At 42.9% G+C, this 22212-nt stretch overlaps 1 protein-coding gene and 2 non-coding genes across 3 annotated transcripts; all 3 read left to right on the forward strand.

Annotated features, from left to right (window-relative positions):
• The first annotated feature begins 6893 nt into the window (after positions 1 to 6893).
• Positions 6894 to 7835, forward strand: LOC129668860 (olfactory receptor 2B2-like). The gene has a single exon (XM_055596962.1). The coding sequence runs from the start codon at positions 6894 to 6896 to the stop codon at positions 7833 to 7835; it is 942 nt and encodes a 313-aa protein (XP_055452937.1).
• A 6623-nt stretch (positions 7836 to 14458) lies between these two features.
• Trnag-gcc (transfer RNA glycine (anticodon GCC)) lies at positions 14459 to 14529 on the forward strand. The gene has a single exon. It is a non-coding gene; the product is annotated as a tRNA-Gly (tRNA).
• A 314-nt stretch (positions 14530 to 14843) lies between these two features.
• Positions 14844 to 14915, forward strand: Trnam-cau (transfer RNA methionine (anticodon CAU)). The gene has a single exon. It is a non-coding gene; the product is annotated as a tRNA-Met (tRNA).
• The last annotated feature ends 7297 nt before the right edge of the window (positions 14916 to 22212 follow it).

Raw genomic sequence — 22212 nt, forward strand, 5'->3', positions numbered from 1 at the left:
CTCTTGCCTAGAAGCAGCATTAACGATCTAAATTTGAGCTAAGTTTGCAACAGAGGAAATAGATTTCACGACCACGGGTGGCTTCACAGGCAGGGATCACAGGTGTACTTAGGATGAATCTGACTTAATTTCATAGCTTAGCACTTGTGCATGCCCTTTCTAAGACTCTGGGAAGGGTCCTAGTGATGCAGTCACATAAACAGGTCACCTGTAATTTAAGATACCCACTTCCCTTTTCATTTTCATATCAATTGGTAATGAAGTAGCTGTGAGAATTTTATCGTCTAAGAGACATATTATACAGTCCTATGCATATACAGATAACAATCATTAACCTTTCTGGAGTAGGAATAATGTATCAGTTGCGTATGTGCCACTGTGATGACAGAAACAACTTGAGGAAGATTTGTTTTGGTTGTGGCTTGGCGAAGGTTTAGTCATCAAGGCTGGATGGGCATGGCAGCCAATCTTAGTCCACGTCAGTTTGAACAGAGGTCCATTCATACAGCAATGGGGCAGAAAGGCCAGGAAGAGAGGGAAGAAAGAAAGGAAGAGGAGGAGAAGGAGGCAGAGGAGGAAAAGGAGAAGGAGGAGGAAGAGGATTATTAGGAATAATAATAAGAAAAGTGTAAAGATCACAGAGAAACAGTGACTCAAGGAAATGTACTACATGAACCAAACCTAAAAGCAGTAGAAGAAAAAAAATGTTAATAAAGATGAAAAGTTGGATGAAATAAGAATAACTCCTTTATCCAGGAAAATAAATAAATAGGAAATTGTTTATGTCGTTATAAAAGGGTTCACAGTTATAATAAAAGAAAAAACAGGACTAATATACATGTAGTAATGTGGGTAAATATCAAGACATTATTCACACTTGAAGAGTCTAATAAAAGTTTACAAACTACCTACATAAAAGTTTTGGTTTAAAGAGGTGTGTGGTGCCCAGACCAAGCACCCCACACCCGTGAAGCTGTCAGGACTCAGTGGAACGGCACGCATCGTAGTAAAAGTGACCACGTGCAGAGGATTGACTAAACAAGGAAACATATCGAGGAGCCTGATTTCGTCTGCTTGGAGAAAGGAAAGGGAGAAAACCTGCAGAACTCTACAGCTTGGATTGGAATTGATGTATCACTTAAAACTCGTGTACTTAATGTGTACAGATGAGTGGACTGGAAAGAGGTAGGGAATTAAATACTAATGTGTACTTGCACTCTTAAATCATGCTGTCTTTTCCATCCCCGAATGAAGGGATCCAGAGAGCTGTGGAGAAATGTCCAGAACACTGCAGAGAAATGGCCATTCCAGGCATGTCATGTGCTGAAGTTAAAGAAGTGTTTTTAGAGCCATGAGAAAAGGACAAATGGATGTAGTGGTAGCTTGAAGAGACCAGGGAAATCTGAGTGTCCAAATAATGATTGGAAGAAATTTCAGCTAATAGAATGGAGAGCGATCACATGAGTCCATACTGCTTTAAGTTTGTGAACAAGAAAGTGGGCGTTTGGTAGAGTGGCAACTAATTAACATAGAAGAACGCAAGACTTTAAAAGGAGCATTTCAAAACCATGGTGTCACAGATGCGGATAAGCGTCTTTGGGAATGCAGGAAGTGGGAGTGGGGGGGTGAGCTAGTCAAGCAAAGGAGGCCAGCACAGTTTCAATGGCTATCTAAAGGGTTTTTCTTGGTTAAATCAAAGGGTGACAACATGACCTTAGATGCTCTCTTAGGAAATAAAATTTTTCTTTTCATCAAACTAACTAAGCAGTGAAGAGATGTGGTAGCTCTCTTTCACCCAGTACTTAGGATGCTGAGGCCATCCTGATCTGCACTGGACCCTGTCTCCAAAAATATCAAGGAAGCAAACAACAGCCATTAAATGGTTTTGGAAAACTATCTGGATAGCTTACAAAAAGAAAAAAAAAAATTCCTACTGAGCACAAAATTTAGTTTCCATTTGATAAGGCACGTTAGTTCCACACCATCCTTTTTAGTGTTTGAAAAAGTTGAGACTCGTCCATCCCTGGAGGGAAGTTTCTTCTTGAGATAATCAGTGATGAAACAGCCATCGTTTCACAGGTCCCCCGCCTCTGTCCCATTGGGTCAAGTGCTGGCTTTGCTGCTATAAACAGAAGAATTTGGTGATGTAGGGTTGGGATTTCTTCCACAGACTAAAGAAACACCAGTCTTTATAGAGAAAGTATTTTTATCCAGCTTTGCAAGACTGATAGGGAAAACTGCTCTCTAAAAATAACGGTAAAACGGCACGGCACCAACCCCGTACAGCCCAGTCCCGAGTGACACGTCCTCTTCACTGTCCAGTTAACTGGGTGTGAGGACCTCAGGACTTCTTCATAGCAAGTGAAACTAAAGAACTTTAATTCATTTTGCCAAAACGAGCATATGGCCAAACAGTACAGAAAGGTGTCTTTGTAGACTGTGAACTTCAAATTAATTCTACTTTTATTCAAGGCTTCTTGGACATCAAAACAAAGTCATCCTTCCAAATGCTTAAATTGGTGGTAAGTAAATACATTTATAAAAACTTCTAAGCACTCCAATTAAAGTCTCGGTGGGAACTGTGGGCTGCCCAGCAGGTCAGCTTTTCCTTCTGTTTGCTGCTCAAGCAGATCTGGACTCTTAGGAAAGCAACCTAAGCTGGAGGAACGCATTAAACCCAAGCTTCTGCCTTCAGGGTTCATCTTTTCACGACGAATTTTTATTAATTTTTTTTATTAGCAATGCGGGGGGGGGAATGACTCCTATTATTTATGTTTATATTGCAGCAAAGCAGGATGGCATGTTAAAGAGCCTCTCATAGAGGAATGAGGTAATTTGAGAAAACATAAGTAAACAGTTGTTGCATGGAGAGGGAAATATCACCTCTATCCCACCACAGAAAATAAAACTGACTTTCAAAGTGCTTAATTCACTTGCTCAGCTGTGCAGTTGGCTGACTTGGAACTGACCCTGGTTACCTTTCTTGTTCCAATGTTCTTTGCATCACAAAGCTTAAAGGTCTCTTTTCTCTCACCTTTCTGAGTATTCAAGCTCAGATAAGGGGCAAGGAAATTCAAGAGGGGGATGAGAAATACAAGGCCAACCCATATGCAGGCTAAAAAAAAAAATTAATAAAGTCATGCATTATTGATTGAAGAAGCATCCTGAATTTTGGATTAAGATACTCTCAGATGATCACAGATAAAACTTGTAAGCCCCCAGCAGCTTTCTAAAACACTCAATGACCAGTGTCAGCTTTAACCTCACTGCTGCGCCCCCACATAATCCAAATGTTTTTTTTGTTGTGCTGGCTGAGTGAATGTGTGTTATTCTAAAGAAGAATGATATCACCCTAAGGTGCTGCAAAGTAAGTTTGCTTGAAAGGAGAGAAACCTATTCTGTGGCCTCAAAGACACCAGCAGTGACTATGAGCAAGTAGAGTAAGAGTTAGGATGCAAGAATAAGAGCATGGCTCATGTAGTTTTATTGATGCAGCTAAGAATATCCTAACTTTTTTTTTTTTAATTAACAAACACTTTTTTCCTAAGGTTAATGAAGTCTGACTTCAAAATATTCAAAACACAGAACAATACCAATAATATCTAGAGATGTACTTTTAGGAGCTCATAAACATTTAAGGTTCTCACTTGTTGGCAGATGGGCACACCCAGAAAGCTCAGGGAGGCACAGTGGAAGGAGCTGAGCCTTGAATTCTCCTATTCTCTTCCCTGATTCCTGCATGTTTCTCTGCTGCTCTTCTGCTCCAACCTTCCCTACTACGGTCATAAATACTTTTGCTCTTCCTTGTGCCGTGACTATGGAGTGTGAGAGGATTTTACACGTCACAGGATCAGGAATATATTACGTTGTTCACAAAGCAGTTATAAATTATGACTCTCAGAGTAAGGGGTCCATTGGATAGAAATGAGTCAACTAGCTTTCTCTCCCTTTTCTATCACGAGGCTTCCTGGAGAGGTAGTCTTTTGCTGAGTTCTCATGAGAAATATCAGAATCAAGGGCCCAGGTGGGTCATTGGTCATGTTGGAGATAGAGACATATGCAGTGCCCTTAATGGCGCAATGTCCTTGGCAATAACGCAGAGCTCATTTCATTCCTTAGCATCAGTTAGGGAGACTTTACAAGGTATCTAGCGAGGACCCAGTTTAAAAGTGGAAGTGTCTCTATCAGTTAGTGCCCCAAGACAGCAAACCCTTGGTGATCGGGCACAGCCACTCAAATAGTATGGACTTGGGGTGATTAAGTCTTGTAATACAAAGACATATAAACTGTATTATGTTAACGAAGGCGTGTTCCCAGCATATGGGAGGGTAAGGCAGAAGGATAAAGCCAACGTCAGCTACATATCAAGTTTGAGGCTAGCCTTGACCACATAAGACCCAGTCTGAAAACAAACAGAAACAACAAAAATGAAACTGTGAAATTTGTCTTTACTAATTTTATCCTGTTCTTTCTGGTTCCCACATTTCTTGGCAATGTATGCTTTGGGCTAAAAGGAAAAAAGAGTGCTTCTGCCATCCAAGCCTAAGTGTTCTCATAGATTCATATCATACTTAAGAAAGTACTGAGTTAAGGAATAAAGAAATTAAATTTCTTATGAAGATTTGACTCTGATGGCAATTGAAGTCTTAACTAAAGTTACACTACTCTGAAATTAGAAACCCAAATAAATTGGGGACTAAAGCAATTAACAATATTATAAAAGAAACATGTGCTCATTTTAAAACAGAACAGACAACTGGCAGATTAGTAGGCCAAGGCTCTTTTGCTTCCCTCTGCCCTCCTCTCTCTCCCAGGGATGAGTCTCTTCTGTGTTCTTCAAGGTAACTTTTAATTTGAATATTAATGATTATATGCCGTATGCTGTATATTCTTTAGATGGGTGGAATCATACTGCACAACTCTTCAGTAGTATATTTTTTGCTTAAAAGATATACTGAAGACTGGGAATTCAGCTAAGCTGAATGCTTGCCTGCCTTGCCTGAAGCCCAGGGTTCTGTCTCAGCACTGCTAAGCAGGGAGCAGTAATACACACCTGTTAGCTGTGCCCCAGAGGTGGAGGCAGGAGGAAGAGAGTTCAAGGTCAGCCTTTGTATACCAGGAAGTGTCAAACAAGTTTGTAAACTTGTCTAAAAAAAAAAAAAAAAAAAAAAACAACTTAAAACTTAAAACTTAATCCCTGTCTATATGACCATATACCTCAGATCTCTTAAAGGAGAGTAAGGGAATGGTCCCTAGAGAGTCAGTGTTCTGGAATTAGTAGAAAAACCTAGCACTCTTTGCTAACATTTTTGGTGAACAGGACCAAAGCTGAAAAGCATGATTTCTGATAGCGATTGAATCATAAAGTAATTTAGATTATCGTTGAGAATTTCTTGGGAAATATATTCTTAACTGCCAGGCTGGTCACATAAATACCTGCAGAAAACATAGAGCTGTGGATAGATTCACAAAACACCCCAGCACCCTGATACAGCTACTGAGTGTCTGTGCTCTTGGGGACCAGGCACAGCCAACGGGCTACACAAAAGAGAACACTCATACTTAGGACATGTTTCCTTGGCCCCTAGGATTGAAGCTGACTGTTGGGGTTGTCACACAACCCCTTGTGTGGCTGACTCCTGAGAAAGTGAACACTATAAAAGGTCCAACTGAATTCTGAGCACCTCAGTCCTTCCAGCACTGTGGCTGCTTTGATTCACAGGCCTCTGTTCCCACCCAGAGTCAGGCTCAGTGGGGTGCACTTGTGATTCTCAACAGGCCAGAAAATTTACTCATATCTATACTGGGTAGTTTTATGTCAACGTGACACAAGCTAGGGTCATCAGAGAGGAAGGAGCCTCGGTTAAGGAAATGCCTCCATGAGATAGGGCTGTAAGGCATTTTCTCAATTATCGATCAATGGGGAGGGCCCAGCCCACTGTGGGTGGTACCATTCCTGGGCTAGTGATACTGGGTTCTACAAGAAAGCAGGCTGAGCAGCCTTAAGGAGCAAGCCAGTAAACATGGCCTCTGTATCAGCTCCTGCCTCCAGGTTTCTGCCCTGTTTGAGTTCCTGTCTTTATTTCCCTCAGTGATGAAGAGCGATGTGGAAGTGTAAGGTGAATAAACCCTTTTCTCCCCAGCTTGCTTTTTGGTCATGGTATATTTTTACGGTAATAGAAACCCTAACTAACCCTTACAAGTGAGGAACCAGAAGATCAGAGGACAAGACCAATTCTCAGAGCAGTGAAACTAGGTACAGAAGGGAGCTGGGGTGGATGAGCCAGGCCTGCCAGCCTCAGATATCACTTGAGCAGACAGTCCTGTGCAGGTAGATTCTGGGACATGAAAGTAAGAGGGTAAGTCTCCCCACACTGCATTTGAAAACTTACTGACAGGTAGATACTATAATACCTGGATTCATTTGAGGGAAGGGCAGAAATGGTGGAGAAATGAGGCTAACGTATATATATTTTTTAATGCCTACAACCAGAGACTCTCACTGGTTCTGGAGAGAGAGTAGAGTGAATTCAGATAACAGGAGCCATATCTGTAGCCACTGCCGACCCCTCGCTGGCAGATACCCAGGTAGAAAGATCCGGGAACGGCCATCCATCCACAGAACAGCAAAACACCAAAGGAGAACATCTGTGACCGCAGGAACCGATGAAGTGCTGTAACCTTGACATCACTGTGGTAAAAACTTTTAGGAAGACATGAACACCTCTGAAAGGTTTGACAGACACACACACTTTTCACACTAACAGGATCAGTGTTTGAACACATGAAACTCCTGCACCATCACCTCATACCTGTTTGGCTCACCCGGTAAACACGTTCACCAACTTCCTGACCGCTTGTGTTCCAGGGACCCGGAGGCTGTGCTGTTTAACATGAGTCTGGCGAATGAGAGCGCCTCACAGGAGTTCATTCTCTTAGGGTTTTCAGATCGGCCATGGCTGGAGCTCCCGCTCTTCGTGGTGTTCCTGGTGTCCTACATCTTGACCATCTTTGGGAACATGATGATCATTCTTGTATCCCGCCTGGACTCCAAACTCCACACCCCCATGTACTTTTTCCTCACTAACCTGTCCCTGCTGGACCTGTGCTACACCACAAGCACAGTGCCGCAGATGCTGGTCAGCCTTTGCAGCACCCGGAAGGTGATCAGCTATGGCGGCTGCGTGGCCCAGCTTTTCATCTTCCTGGCCTTGGGTTCAACGGAATGTCTTCTCCTGGGCGTCATGTCCTTTGACAGGTTTGTAGCCATCTGTCAGCCTCTGCGTTACCCAGTCATCATGCACCAAAAGCGCTGCCTCCAGTTGGCAGCTGCATGTTGGGGCAGTGGCTTCAGCAACTCAGTATTGCAGTCCACGTGGACCCTTCAGATGCCACTGTGTGGTCACAAGGAAGTGGATCACTTCTTCTGCGAAGTCCCTGCCCTCCTCAAGTTGTCCTGTGTAGATACGACCGCTAATGAGGCAGAGCTGTTCTTCATCAGTGTGCTGTTCCTTTTAATCCCCGTGACTCTCATCCTCATATCTTATGCTTTTATTGTCCAAGCAGTGTTGAGAATAAGGTCAGCGGAAGGTCGGAGAAAGGCCTTTGGGACATGTGGCTCCCACCTGATTGTGGTGGTCCTCTTTTACGGCACTGCTATCTACATGTACCTGCAGCCTCCGTCCCCTGCCTCCAAGGACAGGGGGAAAATGGTGTCCCTCTTCTACGGAATCATCACCCCCATGCTGAACCCCCTCATCTACACACTGAGGAACAAAGAGGTAAAGGGAGCGTTCAGGAGGTTGATGACAAGGGTCTCCTTGGCCAGAAAATAAAAAAAAAAAATTATTCCAATGATAAGCATATTAATACATCCTGATACATTATATTGTTTTGTTTCCTATTGACCCATTATGATGATCTTCCTCAAATAAAATCTTGCTCAGAGAACTTCGTCAGTGTTCTGCTGCCTGGGTATATTTACAAGCCCCGAAAAGTGACTGTTTGTGTTCCTCCCAATCTGCTAGTCCTACAAGGTGCTTATTTTCAAGCTTTATACCATTTGGGTGATTTGTGAGGATTCTTAGACTCCTCAGCATCTAAAGTAAGAACCTGAGAATCCTTTGCACGAAACACTGCATTTAATATACGCACAGATGCAGCCAGGCACACAAACATGCTCCCTCACTCCTGCAAACATGTGCAGAGGCTCTAAGAGACGTCCGCAGCGATGGCCGAAGACTCATCCTTTTGAGACCTGGGTAAAATGTTAGCATTATCTCCGCACCCACACAATTTAAATTCCGCAGTGACTTCCCACCATAGTTTATTAAAAACGACTACTATTTTATCTCTATAAGTGTATATCTCTATTAAATTGAAGCCATATCTTGTTTCATCTACAAAAAAAAAAAAAAAAAAAAAAAACTAAAGCAGTATTTTAAACTTGAATCAAACTGCTTTTTGACATATGTAAACGTACATGTAAAGGGCCACCGAATGTATCACGTGCTTTCTGCATCTATTGAGACGAGAGTGAGGTTTTGTCTCCCCTGGCGCGGTATAGCCCCTTACTTGTCAGACCATCCCTGGATCCCACTTGGTCACGGTGAGTCATCTTTTAAGTACACTGTTGGATTTGGCTTCTGAGTGTTTCCTTGAGTATTTACTTAGTCATGTTCATCACAGATGTCACCCTGCAGTCTTATTTTGTCATTATCATTGTGTCTTTGTCAGCTTTTGCATCAGGGTAAATGCTAGCATCATAGAACGTACTTGGAATAATTCTCTCCTTAATTTTGTTGGCGTCATTTAAGTAGAGTTAATATTAGTTATTCTTCAGTCTCTTGGTAGGACTCTGCCGTGAAGGCCTCTGGCCTTGGGGGCTTTTCTTTGATGGAAACCTCTTCATTGCTATTCATTGTTAATGATCTTTTCAGATTTTATATTTCTTTGTGGCTTAATTTTAGCAAAGTGTGTCTCCAGGAATTTGTTCTTTTTTTTTTCTAGGTTAGTTATCAAAATTGTTGACATAAAGATGTTCATAATAATCCCTAATAATTTTCTTTTGGTTGTTTGTTTTGTTGTTTCCTTTTTCATCTCCTCTGTGATCTGAGTTTTCTCTTTTTCATATTTAGCAAGCTAAGGGTTTGAAAATTTTGTTTATATTATTGAAGTAAAATCTTAGTTTCATTGACTGTTTACCATCATTTTATTAGTCATTATTTAACTTAGCTCTGCATGAACTTTATTGTTTCTCCTTTTTGGCTGATTTTGGTTTTAGTTTATCCTTGTCTTCCTAGGTCCTTGAAAGATAATGTAGCAATGGTGACTTTGCCTCCCACTTTCTCCCTTCCTTATGTTGTCCTGATGTAGTTGCTTATAATGTATCTTCTTCTTCATGCTTTCATTGCGTGGCACATTTTCTGTTACGTTGTGTCTCTCCTCTCATTTGCTTCAAGATATTTCTTTTGAACAGAATTACTTTTACTTTATTTGTGTGTGTGTGTGTTGTTTGTTTGTTTTTGCAAGACAGGATTTCTCTGTGTAGCCTTGGCTGTCTGGACTAGCTTTGTAAATCAGGATGGCCTTGAACTCACAGCAATCAGCCTGCCTCTGCCTCACCGAGTGCTGGGATTACAGGCGGGTGCCACTACGCCCAGCTCCAGAAATATTTTTTAAAGATCTATTTTATTTGTATTTTTATGTCTGTCTGTAGAAGTGTATGTGGATGTATGTGGAGACCAGAATCGGGAAACTGATCCCTTGCAACTTAGGTTATAGGTGCCCAACATGAGTAGTGGAAACCAAAGTTTTGAGAATCTTCTGAAGACAAGCACGTACTTTAACCATCCCTCCAGCATTCTCACAGAATGACTTGTGTTGGGAGTAAATGAAAGAACGGTGGTATCGTACGTAGCAGTTGATTATTTAGACAGTGACTCATGAGTCTGCAGGTCAGCTGTAGGTTCCTCTAGTTGGATCCAACCACTTGGGAGGTGGAAGCAGAAGGATCCTATGTTCCATGCCAGCCTGAGCTAGTGAGATCCTGCCTGAAAAGAACAAAACCGGAAACTAAAAATTAAAAAAATAAAACAAGTAAACTGAACCGAAGCAAAGATCACCCAGGGTTGTTCTAGTCTCCGTGGATCACCCAGGGTCAACTGCTCGGGGGCGGCACCGCTCACAGTGGCCTAGGTCTTCCTACATGAATCATTAAGAAGACACACCACAGGCCAGTGAACCAGCCAGTCTGATGGAGCCATCTTGTTAATTGAGGCTTCCTCTTCTCAGATGACCCTAGTTTGTGTTAAGTTGACCAGAAAGCAAAACATAATACCCCAAACAAACAAACAAACAAACAAACAAACAGAAACAACAACAATAAAAAGGTCAACTAATCAGCACAGGACGCTTGAGTCATATCAATATAGTAGAAAACTGCCAAAACCCCTTCCCAAGAATCACTGCGTTTCTGCGGCATTTGAGAGGTTATCACTGGATTTACACCTTGTGAAAATTTCTAAAGCTTATCATCATGTTACTTTTTCTTTTATTTGTTAGTCAAATTTTTGTATGTGGTACTTGGGCTTTCAGCATGGTAGGTAAACATTCTATCAAGAGCTGTATGCCCATCCTTGTCACCATTTCTAAGACAAAGACATAGACCAAGGAAGCATCACAGAAGGACAAGATGCAGGCTTCCAGACACTTACAGTTTTACTTTATGATTTCTTTCTTGACCTGCTGGGGGTAAGCTGATCCAGAGTAAGTTGTTTAATATTGATACATTTGTTCAGCTTCCAACTTTCTTGCTACTAGTTTTTAGTTTTATTATACTGTAGTTAGAATGGAATGTGTATGTATGCGGTATTACTTCAGTTCTTTTAGATTTGTTGAGACAAAAAGAAACCATATTTTAAGGACACAAATAGAACAATGGTAGATTGCTCAAGGAAAGGGGTTTAGAACACTAGCACCAATCAAAGGAAACCTGAATTGGCTAAAAATAAATTTCAGATCAAGAAACATTATCAGGAATTCATCATCATTTGCTTCAGAAGGCATATACATTTCAAGCACACACACACATGTAGTACACCTTCAGGATATAGGATGAAAATCTGGAACACAAAAGGAAGAGCAGTCAAATTCACGATGACAGCTGAATATTTTGGCAGATACAGAAGAGCAGCTCTGGATGCTGCTCTTCTGTCACATAAAAAAATTTACGCTAGCAACTGCACCTCCTTCAGAAAAGCCGCTCCGGACAGCTTTCATCATCGAAGACCGGTGCCTGTGTGTAGCTTAGATGCTGTGGTAGGCGCTGTCCTCCAGTTACCACCAGACAGAATTTGAGTCACGGAAGCAAAGTGTCCTCTGTGAGGAAGCACCTCCTTGAGGACAGGGTTTAGATATGTTTGTGGGATGAAGGAAACGTGGTACGGTAGTGTGGGGTGAGGTGGCTGGTGAGTTTCTGAGTCAGTGAAAAGTGGAGCAGTGGACTGCAATTCAAATGAAGACACATGTGCAAAAGATGGAGGTGTGTCCCTGGGATCGACTTTCAACCGTCAGGTATAAAGCTGTCACACTTGTGTAGGCTCAAGGGAAGAGTTGCTAGTCTTCTTACTGATGTTTTTAAGCCAAAGTGTGGCCATGGGAGCGACAACTCAGGAGATGGGAAGCGAAGAAGGGCAGAAGAAGATATAAATTATCTAACTTTGGAATTTAGACACGAGCTTCATATGTGTGTAAAGAGAGGAAGGATCTGAGCAGAGGAAAGATTATGTGCACAGTGCCACAGTCGAAGTCTGTGAAGTGTGGGCTGGATGGTCATTGTCTGTTCTCCAAGGTGCAGGGACATGGTTGTCCTCTCAGAGCTGGAGGGGGGTGATCTGAAGATGGCAAAGTTTGTCTTTCATCTCCTGTTCTGCCCCAGGCACACGCCTAAGGCAGACCACAGAAACTAGACCCCTTCATAACCTCTGAAATATTATTTCAGCCTTCCCCTCTTCTGTGTAACAGCTGGCTAGGAAGAAATTTCATGAGCTACCTCACCTGGTAAGACCTTCCAGGAGGTTGTCTCATCCTAAAGGAGTGAGGAACCAGTGCTGCCAGGTAGAGTCTGTAGACAGGCCACCTTAGGGTGCCCATTCAGCCTGTTTCTGTTTCTTCACACTTCTTTTTTGGTACAAGCACATTTCTACTGCCCATAGTTCATCTGCTAGAATCATAAAGATAGATGGCTCTCCCGGGTCTTTAAATGATCTATCTCTAGGCTCTGACATCATGTCAAACTTCGACCAAATGTATTTGTTGCGCTTTTTCTTATTAATCAATCTCTTTCCTTAATTGAGATGTTGTCTCTGTTCTTTATGATGGGCAGGAAAGGAATTATATCTCCTTTGATGTCGTTATACCAGAAAAGACAGCTGTTTGGAATTTAGAGGACAGGGGAACATGATTGTATCATATCATGTTTTACTTAGGGGCCAGTTCCTCTCGTTGCCTGACTCAGGCTAAGAGGGGCCAAAGGTTAGTTAGTGAACACTTTGTTCTGACTGAGACAGTGGTGAGCAGCTCAGCTCATCGCTTGTAAGACAAATAATGAGAATCTGGCTTTGTTTTAAGTAAGCAAGCGGGGCATCTGGGCTGGAGAGATGGCTCAGTGGTAAAGGTACTTGACACTCACACTTGATAACCTGAGTTCAATCCCAACATCTTAGGGCAGAAGGAGAGAATCAACTTTCAATGAAGGTCCTCTGACCTCCATGTGCAGGCACACACACAGACACACAGACACAGACACACACACACGTACCCATGCACATATCCACATATTCATGTATGAGTACACACGCATACCAGAAACATGATAATAACCAGGTAAAACTTTCAAAACGAAGAGTAGCATGTGAGTCTTAAGTCGTCAGTGTCGGGTGAGAGCAGATAGAAACATGGCTTCCGAGGCCTCCAAACTGGGGGTAACCTTATCTGAACCCCCTGCCTTAACTTTACTTCTCTCTGCTGTAGGGACATCTTTTTTGTGTGCAGATCTTCCCATAACAGCTTTCTCTGTGGAATAAGGCCCTTTCCTCTCTGGCGGGAGTCCCTTTCTGTCTTTGCAACAGAAATTTGGCATTAACGCCTTCCCTAAATGCAGAGAGGTGGATGGTTCTGGACAGCGGAGCTCTGGAAACACGAGTAGACTTTCTGAGCAGAGTTCTGAACTGCCATGGTCTCTCTCCCCACTGACGCTTCCAAAGAGCCTCTCCCTCCTCAGCGCATGTGTTGTTTGCTTGTCTGAACCACACATTCTGAGAAGAAACCCTTTATCAAGAATGACCTGAAAATTCTCTGCCTCTCTGTGGCTTGTGTTTACATTTCTCAGCAGTGTCTTTTGCTGAACAAGTTTTACGTGTTGATTCAACACTGAATATTCTTTCTTCTCTATCACTTTATTTAGATTTTGAGGCTACATACATAAAAGATTGGTTTGTTGGGGGGTTGTTTTTTCATTTTCTTTCTCTCCCCTCGTCCCTCTGCTTCTCATTCACTCACCACGAAGCTCCACCCTCAGTTTCTATCCCAAAGTATATTTTGAACGTTCAAGGTTTTTTTTTTTTTTTTTCCTTCCGGAGAGAATTTCTCAGCTTCACCTTTGACTAACTTAAACTTGGTTTTCTACCATCAGAATGTTTTTTTTTTTTTCAAAAACACCCCCCCCAAAAAAAACCCCACAAAACAACAATAACAAAAATTGCTCAGAGAGAATGTTTCTTGAACTCATGACGTGTGTCATAAGGAAGTTGGCAGAGCAAAATAAGGAACTTTTACTCTTTGTCTTCATACATGTGTAAGCTGTTTTTCAGTATGTAAGGAACTCGGAGAAAACTCAGATTGGCTTCATATCTCATGAAGTCCCGAGCGTGCTTATTTCATTCTTGCCCTCTTTTAATCCTCACTCCCCTGGTTAGGGATCTCCGTCGATCACCCGGGGAAAACCAGATTTAGTACGTGCAAAAGAAAAAGCAGTCACGGCCTCGCTCACACCTTCGTTTCGACATTCCTGGCCTTTTCTCCTCTCGTTAAGCTTCTATTCTTTGGATTTCTCCGTCGATTACGTTAACAGCGATCACATCCTGAGTTTACTGTTCGGAATCATTTAACACGAGCTCATTTTCACATTTTTATGGGAGCCACGCTGTGCCTTGCGGGAGAAGTTTTTCCTGAACGGGCTCGCTTTCCGCGGGTGCCCGCCTCCTCGCTGTCCCCGGCGGGTGTCAGGGTTCACGGTCCGCCAGCCGGTGCCAAGTGCCCGGGACGCCCAGCGGCTGCAGTGGCCCGGGAAGAAGCATTGCCCAACGTTATTCCAGAAAAGTGTAAATCGACCGTAGTGCCGGTTTCTACAGAAGTCATACACTTACATGAACCTTAAAGAGAAGAGGGAGAGAGGCGAGCATTGGTGGTTCAGTGGTAGAATTCTCGCCTGCCACGCGGGAGGCCCGGGTTCGATTCCCGGCCAATGCAGCTCCCACTCCTTTTTTTTTTTTTTTTTTCTTGCTAAGGGAACGTTTGAAAACATAATCTGCTTTCACTACTTAACAGTTTTGGTTACTCGTCTATGGTAGTCATATTTTAATTAAAATTTCTCTGTCAAATGAAGGGACTGGTAGGTTAGCGACAGGCTGCTTTTCTAAAGAAACACTGACACTATTTGAAATAAAAATCTTCCGAGATCTTACTCGATCTGCTTTTCCATGCAAACCGAATAGCTGTCCTAACCAGGGCGGCGTCTTTAGGAAACTATGAAGGTAAGAATTCCAGCGCTGTTTCCCATGACTAGCAGAGTGGCGCAGCGGAAGCGTGCTGGGCCCATAACCCAGAGGTCGATGGATCGAAACCATCCTCTGCTAAACTTGACTTTTTCTCCCGCCACAAAGAAAAGCTTTGTAAAAGTAAACCCTTACCAACTGTCTACTGTTTGCTTGCAGAAGCTTGCTGAGTCGCATAAAAATATGACAGTTAAAGCATGCAGCGCTCAATATTCCTTCAAGGTGAAAACTGCGCTTTCGGTTAACTGGGAGGTGGTGACAGACTCAGAGAGGGGGTTCTGAACCCAGCGACCCAAGAAGCATGCGGGTGTGGCACGAGACTGAAACTACTTAACAGCCGGTCGGGTTTTAGAGTGTCAGCCAAAGAGATAGCAGCATTTTTCCTGTTCGGTTTTCCCTCCTCGTCGGGATGGTGGCTTTCTTCCCTTATTCTTTCAGAGCTCTAGACGTTGACTACGGAGATTTCCCAACCTCCAAATTTGTAGACATGACCAGAAACTGTGGGGCAATCGTCTCCAGGCAGAGAACTGAGTGTTTCTGGTGAGGTTTGGAGAAGGAAAAAGGGACAGAGACCCACACATCAGCCTCACCTTCCTATAATCAACATCTGGAAACAAAACAAAACAAAAACCAAACCAAACCAAAACAAAACAAAACAAAACAAAAAAACCCAAAAACTGGCATCTCATCAGTTATAGTCAATCTCCATTGACTTGTAAGATATCCTGACACATCAAAGGCAGCCAAAGTTCCCATTATTGTTGTTTGGTTATTCCCTGAGTGGACACCCTGGACCTTTCTTTGTCCACCTCCAAGATTTTGGTAGCTTGTTCTGACAACTCTTACCTCTTTTGTTGGTAACCTTTGACACTGCTCCAAGCCAAGTTTCCTGGGTCGGGCCTGGGTACACTTGTCTTCCAGGGACTGGTGGACTCTTTGGGGCCTCGAAAGCACCAGCCCTTCTAAGAGCTGCAGACAGAGGCAACTGAAGAGGACCCAGTGCTGTCACTGAGCTCCATGAGACGGAACTGACCCAGCAACTGAGACTCCTGGAAGAATTTTACAGAGCCAATTTCAGAGATTGTAACAGAATAGTAACAGTTAAAAATTTAAAGGTTTGCCTGTATTCCTAACTGCACAGGCCGATGCTGGAGGATACCGTCAGCCAGTGAATCAGCTGGGCAACATATGGAGACCCCTTCCGGTGGGGAAAAAATACAAATACAATAAAACCTCAGTCTGGTACTGATGGTTTTCCTCTCAAAATACATGCTGCCTTCTGAAATACAAACTGGCACCATTTTTTTTTCTACTCAAATGTTAATTGTTGAGATGTTAAAGTCAGGAGGAAACAGTTCTTTCTAGTTCTCAAACATGAATGGAGATAAGGAAAAAGGGTCATCAATTTACTACACAACCATTTTACATGTAATTTAAGATCCTTGCTTCATCTGAAATAGACTAGAAGGGGAGGAAGGGGAAAAACTTAGGAAGGTCATTTGCCGAGGGATCTATGCTAGGAAGGGAGTCTTCAGGCTGACTCTTGCTGCTTTAACCTTTTTCCCTGTTTAAAATTTTTTTAATTTAATTTTTTTTTTTAAGACAGAAGATAAGGAAAAAAAAACATTAAAAAGAAGGAAATTTAGAGACAGGAAGGAGGGAAAACAAGCAGAAGAGAGTGTATCACAAGACACAGGGGAGCAGGTGACTGGTCCAGTACCTATATTTAGTTATTTGGTATTGTATGCACATACCAAAACATCACACTGGGCCCAACTAATGTAAAACCTTCCCTTGCCAGCTAATAGTCCGTTTCCTTTAAGAAGGATCCTAGGAATGAGCCCTGATTAGACCGGACACAGGGTGGTGAACGGGACAAGGACACAAAATGAAGGCAGCCACCTGCTAAGTCGGAGAGAGGGGCTTCAGGAGAAGCCACTGATCTTCAACGTCAGGGAAATATTTGTTACCTACGTTATGTTGCAGCTTGCATTAGCCCTGTCATCCTAATAAGTGTTTTGTTTTGTTTTTAGGGTTTTTGTTTTGTTTTGTTTTGTTTTAGTTTTTTTCAAAACAGGGTTTCTCTGTGTAGCCTCGGCTGTCCTGGACTCGCTTTGTAGACCAGGCTGGCCTCGAACTCAGAGATCCTCCTATCTCTGCCTCCCCGAGTGCTGAGATCACAGGCGTGAGCCGCTGTTCCTGGCTTCTAACAGTGTTTTAATGACAGAAATAAGAGACAGACATTTAAAACTAAAAAACGTGACTCTTAAGTAATTTCAGATACTCTAGAACTCGTGCTGATTTGATTCGGGGTAGGTTTTGTTTTGTATAGCTCTGGCCAGGCTCCCTCTGCGAGGTCTCCAGTTTGTCGGTCTTGCCCCTGCTTCCTCAGTCACGCCCAGATGACCCTTGGAGAAGTTAACCTAACTCTTTTACTGCTACAAATGGTTAGCCTGGCCACATGGGCTTGTGCTTCCGCTTGCTGCCACGCGATGGCGGGAAAGAGCGGCACATTTCGCACCGCTGCCCCACCCGCCTTGCTTTAACTGCAAGCAGAAAGTGAAGGCCTTCCTACTGAGAGATTGCCGTGCTGAAGCTGGTTTGAGTGTTAGAGAGAGAGCTACAAAGAAGGATTTACTGGGGAAAGCGAACCATGGGGTAACAGAGAACCAAGAATGAATTTAGGTACTGTTGGGGTTATGGAGAGCTGGGTTCCATGAATACTGGGAGCTAAGGCTCCCTTCTAAGTCACCTCCAGCCCAGGGGCTTGCTGGGGTCCGCTGGCTTTAAGTGCAGTTTTGACCCCTGCTGCTGGATTCACGAACACGGACGTTCAAATCACACAGCCTCGAAGATGGCCTCTGGGGCATACTTCCTGAATTTACATCCAGAGCTCCCAGATTCCGCTTTCTCTTGGACAATCAAGATTCACACACTCTTATCCACGAAGCATTGCTGGGCTGTGGTAATACGGTGTTTTCCAGTTAGGACGAATGAAAAGTTGACTTTTCCGGGATCCGAATGCCAGTGAAACGCGTAATTTAAAGCCTGACAAATCGGGGCCCTTCTAGAAATAACTTTCCAAAAATAAACCCCTCTAAAATACAAACCGCAAGAACTATCAAACTGTAGGTCGTTCCTGACCTATTAAAATATTCCTACAGCCCGGAGAGGCAGAGCTTGACTGGGCAAAAGACTTTATGCTTTGTTACCTCCAAGCTGAAAGAACCGCCTTCAAAAGGCGCAAGACATAGGTAACAGCTATTTTATACGAAATTGTAGGTGGCTCTGGAAAGAGCCTTTGGGTTAGGAGGGAGATGAGCACCCTCACTTGGAGCTGGTCACCGAGTACATTTGTTCCACCAGAATGTGCCCCTTTCTGTCTCCGTGGGGACTAAGTACTCAGCAGGAGTTGTTCTTGAGGACAGACTTGTGCTAACCCGTGTCTCGGCATTTCGTCGAAGCTTGCGGAGCTGAGAGCTGAGGTAGGCTGACTTTGGTACCTCTGAGGCTCCGGAGGGAGGGCTTATGTCCAGGGAGAGACACATGACATTTGGAACCCCGACAGAATTATTCTTCAAGCGTTGCGAAAAATCCAGACACATTCTGTGCCGCCTCTGACTGCACTGCTTTGGCCCCATATCTGCCCTCACACTTCAGATAACATTTAAAATGCGTTGTATAGTAAAAATGGGGAATTGTTCTTTTGTTTGTAGCCCTGGTTGTCCTCAACTAGCTGTATACCCTGGGCTGGCCTTGACCTCAGAGATCTACTTGCCTTTGCCTCCAGAGTGATTAAAGGCATACAACACCACCGCCTGGCAAATGACACATTTTGGTTTTGTCTTCTTTTGTGCTTGTTTGGTTGGTTGTTTATGTTTTTGTTTGTTGAGACAGGGTTTCTCTGTTCTTACAGAGAAAAATAATTACAGAAAACCCCAGATAGGGTCAGGTTCAACTGCTGCATGCAGGCAGGTTACATGCATGCAGGAAGAAGGAGCAGAAACAGGAGAGTCACAGCGTTCTCTTGCACATCTAGATGCCACTCTTGAGGACAGTGAGGAGTCACTGGCCTTTCCACTTCAAGACTTTGAGGGGAGAGCTGTGCCTTCATCAAAACTTGGAACTTCTGGCCTGAATTACTGGAAAGCTCCTAAAGTACAGCACAGAGCTTTTTCATTTTTCATGATCTGGGGTTCAAGCTCTTTCCATCTTGACCTCTCGGTCTTGTCCAAAATAGATGTTTTGGCTGCAGCCATTGCATCTGCATTAAAAGACAAAATTATTGTAAAGAATGGACCAAAAGGAGAGCTCCTGTTTCCTGGGTGCTGTAGTTTAGGGCAGATACTGCTCTTACAGTACATACGGGCTGATACTATGGAATTGGCAGCCTAAACTTGCTGCGGAGGGGATGTTAGAAAAAAAAAAAATCAACAGCATTGTCATATGTAAGCCTGTAGGAATTTGTGGAAGTTAAAGTAAACTTTATCCACCCTTTCCCTTGAGCATGTGTGTGTGAATGCTCTTTGCTTACTTTCTTCTCTTCTTACCGATTTACAAGCAAGTTAACTGTAACTAACTATCAGCCTAAGACAAGCAGGAAAAAGTTTGCTTTAGCCTGTGGAGGCCTCCACAGTAGCCTGCCCCTGCACAGAAGCTAATCTCGGGTCAAGGAACCCCGATTTACAGCCCCTTGCAGCTTTGGCTAGAAGAAGCCTTTTACAGTCCTGGCTGCAGGGGGAAAAAGGTAACCAGTTACTAAAGTTTTCCCCCTTAGCAACAGTGTATCTGGTCCCTAGACCTAGAGAAGGAATCCTGGGCTCCCTCCCCCATTTCTTTTTCTTTCAATCACCCCTAGCGATCTGTGCCTGAGCCATCAGCTCCATGACCCAAGAGATAAAGCGAAAGGGGACTCCACATTCCTGCCCAGATCCTACCCTGGACCCTGGAACCTTGCCAAAGCAGAGAGAGACTTTAGAAGGTAAGAGAGAGGCCCTAGAAGACTTTAACAGACATCAGAGCAAAAGTCTCTTTTATTTACCTGATGTAATTTTTGTCTTGGAAACTTATTGCCTCTATGCTAACCTAGTCCTGGTCCTGGAAACTTTTATTCTCTTTAAAATCTAGTTTAGGCCTAGAATGTTTTTAGCCTCTGAGACTTACTGCTGAATGAGCTCACCCTTTCCAGCTCTTTCTGAACTCTGGCTGGTTGGTTCAACTCAGCTATTCTGTCTCAAACTCCTCTCCAAGATGACTGATTCCATCTGGCTTCTCTCTCAATTTCTAACTGAATTGCTTTGCTTAGCCTCAAACTAACGCTAGCAATCTGTTCTGATCTTCTGGCTCCTTCTCATTCTGTCTTTACCTGTGTCGAGTTTGTTCTCCCTCAGCAATCTGTCTCTATGACGGTCTCCTGGTAGAAATGGCTCTGAATTCCTCTAACTGCAGTGCCTCTCAACTCACCGACTAAATTAAACTGTCTGAAAAGCCTGACTAGAACTCAGAGATCTGTTTGCCTCTGTCTCCTGGAATTAAAGGCCTGTCTGTATTCCAGCCCTATCACACAGACCTAGAAGGTCTTTGGATGTGATCTCTTGCCAGAGCAGCCATGTTCTGAGTTGAAATTGCTCCACACATCAGGACAGAACAATACACTTACCAGACATCCCTTGAAAACAAGAGGATGTTTGCAGAGTTTTGGCAGACCACTGCCTTCACACTCCAGCAAGTATGTCCTTGGCCAGGCGTCATGTGTCTCTCATTTATCTTCTAGGCAAAGGTTCAATTAATTAGTAACATAAAACCTGCTTTTTGTCTAGTAAGAAAAAAGCAAACATTGTAGTTTGATATCTTATGCACCTTTTATTATGTAATCAGAGCTATAGCAGTATGATATGGTTGAGAATGAAGACTGCACTCTGCTTCCTGAATAAGTTGAGTCCTTTGCTGTTCCTCATTTTAGTGTACGGGGTCATTTTTATCCCAATCTTTCACACATGATTTTAGCCCCAACCTGAACCCATGACCATGAGCCTTGTTAGTGACCTCTGTAAGTACTTTATTTCTCCTCCTCCTCTGAAAAGAAATAAGAATACATACAGAAACTAGGTTCTCATAAATTTTTCTTTATGGAAAGTATAATGAAGCTTAGAACTTTTGACAATGGCTTCTTTCCCTCTGTGTTGTATCTGTACTATCATGTAGTATCTGGTAACAGAGGACCTAGGAAACACACACTTAAAATGTAAAGCAAATTATGACACCCAAGATCAATTTTCTCATCTCCACAAAGAGATTTCAGAGGCTCTGTGCTTTCCCCATCACCATGTAACTGAAGTAGTCTTTGTCTAATATTTTCACAATTCTTTTATCAAAATATTTAAAGAGCTTGTAATCACATACGTTTCTAAATGAAACTTCAAAACGAATTAATTTGGTTTTGGTTTTAGTATTATTAAACAATAGTGTGTGAACCTGAGACATGATTATGAAATTAAATAACTTATATCAGCCATTTTCTTCTATGACATGCATTGTTAATTTACCTCAGTTAATGCATTAAAAAATCCACGAGCATGTAGTTGTTTCTACTAACTTGACTGAAAAAATACAGTGTGCCTTCAAAAAAATAAATAAAAACTCTCTCCTGTTGCTTGTGTGCGAAGAATATTGCCATGAGAAGAGCTGGGAGCCACTAGAACAGCTTAATATAAAATGTACCGCCAGATTAACAGCAATAAACACATTGTCGGTAAGTTTTCATGTGGATTCCAGATAGATTCAAAATGTTTCAAATGCGCTATTGCACACTTAAGCTGAAAAGCCTATTTGGATTATCCAAAGTGAGAATAAGGTAATAGGAGACAAAAGCCTTCTGTTATTTTCTTTTTTAACTTCCTTCTGTCAGAAGAGACAAAAGAAATGAACGTGTAAGTACTTCTTTAAGGGTGGGGAAATACGCAGCCGCTCAGATTCCACTTTCAAACGAATCTGGCGCGAAATTTGAAATTGCCCGCCAAGAGCGGGGATTGGCTAATTGACTACAAAGGACACTTCCTTCGCTAACCCCCTTGTTAAATTAATGCCCAGAGGGTAAACAGGACAAAAATGCAAACAGCACTGAACTCAAAAGTAAACAGCAAGTGTTATTTGTGTAAATATTCCTTCAAAAAGGAAAAACAGCTTGCAAGGAATTATCACTAAGTAGACAGAGACCTTACTGAGCCTGAGTGATTTTCCCTTAGACCACCACTTTGTAAACAAACCCAAACCGCAATAAAGTGCCAGTCTTTCCAGTTAAGTGAGTGGCTCTGAAAAGAGCCTTTGGGTTAGGAAGTGAGCCGGGCCGGGCGCTCACTTGGAGCTGGTGTACTTGGTG

The sequence above is a fragment of the Psammomys obesus genome, unplaced genomic scaffold, assembly GCF_907164565.1.
Source record: "Psammomys obesus unplaced genomic scaffold, mPsaObe1.curated_primary_1811, whole genome shotgun sequence".
Lineage (NCBI taxonomy): Eukaryota > Metazoa > Chordata > Mammalia > Rodentia > Muridae > Psammomys > Psammomys obesus.

What these genes read in the sequence shown, in the direction of transcription:
- LOC129668860 (XM_055596962.1), top strand. Translation starts at nt 6,894, where the DNA reads ATGAGTCTGGCGAATGAGAGCGCCTCACAGGAGTTCATTCTCTTAGGG.